The 5,014-nt window shown below is 39.2% G+C and overlaps 1 protein-coding gene across 1 annotated transcript; it reads right to left on the bottom strand.

Annotated features, from left to right (window-relative positions):
- Positions 1–571: 571 nt before the first annotated feature.
- On the bottom strand, positions 572–4,848 carry LOC121965628 (transmembrane protein 245-like; the record flags this gene model as incomplete). The annotated part of the gene is made up of 6 exons (XM_042515760.1): positions 572–1,658; positions 1,743–1,937; positions 3,176–3,350; positions 3,465–3,565; positions 3,719–3,864; positions 4,726–4,848. Coding segments are annotated over 6 exons (789 nt in total), but the record flags the coding sequence as incomplete, so codon positions are not given.
- Between the last annotated feature and the right edge of the window lie 166 nt (positions 4,849–5,014).

Here is a 5,014-nt window from a genome sequence, read left to right as displayed (position 1 = left end):
GACACGTCATTTTTTGACATTGTTGCCATACTATAGCCTTGCTTTTTTGGTCATTTCTTTCATTTTGGTCATTGTAGTACGTTGTCTGAAATCATGCCTTTCTGGCATGATTTCAGACAACGTACTACAAGTTTTTTTGTGTGATTTCAGACGACAGACCATACTATGACTTTCATGATTTCGGACAACATACACTACGCCATTTGTTTGCATGATGTCAGATGACATGCTGTACTATGACGTTTATGGCATGATTTCGGACGACATACTATACTATGACGTTTTTGTGTTTCCGATGAAATGTTATACTAAGACATTTGTTGCACGAGTTCAGACAACATTTTGTCCTATTATGTTTTTTTTTCAAGATTTTGGACACCACACTATACCGTGTCATTTTTGCATAATTTTTGATGGCATACTTTACTATGACCAAAAACAAAAATGGAAAGAATCAGTAATTGCAGTACTCAATAAAAATTAAAAAAATCTAGTTATACAGGACCCAATAAAATTATCTGTTAAAAAATAATAAAAAGAATATTAAAAAAATAAATAAAAATACAAAACATTGTTGCACACATGTGTTTATGTGCACTCACAGTGTGTAAAGCAAAATGTGAAAGGGTAACTTAGGCATTTTTCAACCTGGACCCAATTTTCCCATGTTTCTTTTGTGTGTAAATGACTAAAAATTACAACAATATTTGAAAATGGTCAGGAATTTCATGAGACCACTGCAGCCAGCAGCAACAAAACAGGCTGCCACATACCAAAGTTATCCTTAAAGTTTAAAATAAATTAAAAATGTAGAAACAGAAACCCTCAGAGACCACGGGCTTCAGCACAGACTCCCTAAAAGCAGAAAGTCTAATCGGTTCTACTAAAGCAGTTTACTTAAAAACAATAAGCATAGACATTTAGCTGTAATTCATCTGTACAGTTACCTAAAACCGTGAAACTGCAGTAACAACGCCTGGTCCAGGAGTGTGAATGTTCATCAAAACAGAAATCTAGTGTTGCAAACTCACAGTTACTATCACTGAAACGTGAATGATTAAGTTAAACTAAACAACAGTCCACAAATCGTTTCTTGAGCCAGGCGCGAGGACTTTTATGGTCCTCACTACAAACTCTACTTGAGCCTCCAAGAGGAGAGAGGTAGGGAGTATAAATACTGCACAACCACACACACTTAAAACAGAGCCAGGGTGTGCAGGGTGGAAATCAGGGGCTTTGTAGATAAAATATATTGTCTTACAATTTACCACAAACTCTACAGTAATTTTAATATTAATGTGGTTAGCATTAATGTCTCCGTCATTCATTATCATTATGTCCAATGCGATGTCATTGGTCCATGTTAGGGAACACGAGTAATGCTCGCATCTGTAATTTTAGGGTCTTGATTGAGAGCAGCTGGTGCCACATTGCTCAGAGAAACAGCTCTGGTAAGCAGATGACAAAGGGGACCAGCCATTACGCCGCCATCTCTTCTCGGTCGTGGCCGATTCTTGTAGAGCCGAGCGGCGCAGGGTGGAGCGCTTCCCCCTGAGGAACCAGCCAATAGGAAGCCAGGTGACATCCACAGTGTCACACCCTCTTGCTCTCACTCACTGGTCATTTTGAGGACAGAGGGCGTGGAATCTGCAAAGGTCCTGAGAGTGACAAGTAACAATAGTATGGTTGCATTTTTTTGAAGACTCAATCAGCTCTAAGTGTGTTTCAGATTTTGTGCTTACCTGAGGGGGTGGAGCGGCCAGCTGGACTGCACTGGTGTTGGAGCTGCAGAGCTGGGGCTCATTAACATAGCACTGTAGATGTTGGCTGCAACTACCAGGATGCAGAGGAGGATGGGCCCGATAATGGCGCCCTCCAGCCCCAGGTAGTACGCTCCACCTGCCACTGCCAGACCTGTCAAGTACGGGTGTCCACCCCTGTGACATGGAGACACGAAACTGTATTACAAAGAAATGTCAAAAAGAAGTAAGAGTATACTGTTTAAAAACTGTCATAGTAAAGTATGTAAAGAATGTCAGAAGAAGTAATAGTATGGTGCATTTTTAAAAAGTGACATATTGTATGTTTAAAAAAAAATATGGAATAGCATTTTTTTTTTCAGTAAAGTGTTTGTGAAAAAAAGGTATAATAAAGTATGCTCTCTTTTTTACTTTTTTGACTGTTTTTTATTGCGTGAATGCGGTTTTAATGTTTTCTTAATGTATTACTATGCTCCTGTACAGCACTTTAAATTGTTTTTGTCTGACTGGATGTTGAAATGTTTGAAAAATTTCATAGTATAGTATGTCACGAACAGACAATACTATAAGTCGTGGTATATTATGTTAAAAATGTAACTATATAGTGTATTTAACAATGTCAATATATAGTATCTTTTTAAAATGTCATAGTATATGTCACAAAAATGTCATTGTACAGTATGGCATAGAACCGTTACACAAGAATTCATAGTAATGTATATCATTTAAAGTTTTAGTACTGAATGCCATTCCAATGTCATTAAAAGAGATTTAGGAGGTTTCCCTGACAACTAAATTACAAAACGATAAACAACTGATTTAAAATATATAAATGCAACTGAAAAATCTTTGTCATTGACTTGGAATCTATCCAAGTTGATATTCACAGCATTAAAATGACTTAAAATGACTGAACCAAAACCATGAATCTAAACTTTGCCTTCGAAAATACTTAATTATGTAACTAAATTTGTCACAAGAAAAAAACAACAAAAAAACACCCATATGATTCTTGTTCAAAGACATTTTTTACTAAATGTTTGTTTCACCATAAATTTATGTTTATCTTTATGATAGGCCTAATTCAAATTTGTTATTTTTGTGACACCTCAACTAAATAAATTCTAACCAAGAAGGTTGTAATATTTTGCAAAGGGAAAACAGACGGGGAGACTTGGCTGGGCTGCCAGTAGCAGCTGAGATGGAGCATTATCTGGCACGTCTGGTGTTTTCATTAGGTCTCTCTCGAACAGCTGAGGCGAACGGACACACTGTTTATAGCTCAGAGAATGGCTTCCTTTCAAAGCCATGTTTGGGTGCATTTGGGGTTTGTTTAAGTTTGTTGGTCAAATGTGTCAATGCTCCGAGAGGAAGCTCAAACAACACGAACACAAGCTGGTGTCGCACATACATACCCCGATATGTCAGAGTAGATAGCTGTATCTACAAAATACGTCGGGAGCAGATGGCAGATCAGCAGCAGCACGGCCTTTACGCCTTCACCCTGCACCAACCACAGGTCGCACACCGCCGGCACCGCTGCCCAGTAGGTCCCCAGGAACGGCACAGCACCAAGGATGGCAGCCAAAGCTTCGGGCCAAGAGAGAGAGAGAGAGAGGATTAAAAAAGTGAGAAATCACCAACTGAGGCTTTGCAGGTGCAGCTAAAGTGACGGCGCGATCTGCTGCGAACATGCTGACTCACCAGAAGGAATGAAGACTATGTTGATGCCAAAGATGGTGTGAGTGAGCCAAGTGTAGAGGCCGTAGAAGCCAGCCATTTTCAGAGAGGCGTCAAACACTCCCCTGCAAAACACACACACACACACACACACGCACACTCACACACACACACACACACACACACACACACACACACACACACATACGCACAGAGCTAAAAATAATCTCCCATAGATATGAGTTTAGATTGCATAAAACATTTTTGTGTGTGAGTACCTGATTGCTTCCTCGACAGACTGGCCGATGATATTTGAGGAGGGTCCGGGCTGTGAGAGGGGGGTCAGGCTGATGACCCATTTGACAGGTTTGTAGTATTCACCACTGGAGCTCAGCAGGTAGAAGAGAGTAGTCAGGAAAATCACCTGCGTATATATAGTAAACAGCACAATCATGAGCAATTTGCTGCTGCAAATACCCCCCAAAAAACTGCAAAAAAAACCTGAGATTATTCAACATGTACTAACGGTCAGAAAAACACATTAAGAAACAGAGTCCAGTTGCACATGTGACTCGTCTATTTCATCACTGAAGCATGTACCACTAAGAATAATCATGCCCTTTACAAACGTATCAAGCTTCAAGATCTGCTGCAAATGCTTCCATTGAGCGCAGTCTGCAGAGGTTGTTTTAACTTCTAGATCTTCAAGTGAGATTTAAGGGATAAATATAATGCTTATGTGCATTGTCTAGATCAAGAACACAAATGTCCTTTAAATTAAAACAGATACATAAAAATGTATGTGACTGCGATCACAAGAGCTCCGCTACCAACCTTAATGAGACCACTACACACTTTTACCACAGTTCCTCACTTGACTTCTTTATTGTTGCCTCCTCCATCATCTCTTATTCTTTTGGCCATTTTTAATATCAATATATATCAAACAAATATTTGTATGTATAAATGTATGTTTTTGCTGGGTTCAATGCAAAATGAATAATCTCATAAATTAATGCAATTAAGTCAAAATACTGTATGTCTTCATATACAAAAAGTATTTTGGTGCATAACAGAATTTTTCTCTATTTTGTGAAGATGCAACCATCAACCAAATAAACTCATTTCATGGTAAAATATTTACAGTATATACACCCACTTCAAACACTAGACATATTAAAGTTATAAAGGTTATAGTTGTGCTTTGTGTCTCCTCAGGTTACCTTTAAAACTTAAGCCTTTTTTGGGGTTTTTGTCCCCCTACTTATGGTTTAGTGTTTCATACCAGACTGAGGGCAAAGTTGAGCAGAGCCGTGCCGCTGTGGAACAGGACAGTGAGGAGAGTGGTCGTCGTGGAGATGAGGAGGCCGACATTTCTGCTCATCACCACCCACAGAGACTCCAGGATCTACAAAAAAACGAGGTGACATTAAACATGTCATCCTGTCAAAACTGTTCACACCACTCTGAGACAGAGACGTCAATATGTCAGCGATATGTGACTTTCAGTTGTCATAACAGCGACTTTACACCAGTGGGATTCCCAAATACCAGTCAATCCGGTATTTCAACCG

The sequence above is a fragment of the Plectropomus leopardus genome, unplaced genomic scaffold, assembly GCF_008729295.1.
Source record: "Plectropomus leopardus isolate mb unplaced genomic scaffold, YSFRI_Pleo_2.0 unplaced_scaffold20936, whole genome shotgun sequence".
In the NCBI taxonomy this organism is placed as follows: Eukaryota; Metazoa; Chordata; class Actinopteri; order Perciformes; family Serranidae; genus Plectropomus; species Plectropomus leopardus.
The sequence above is the reverse complement of the archived record's forward strand: the minus strand, read 5'-3'. Positions and strand labels throughout refer to the sequence as shown.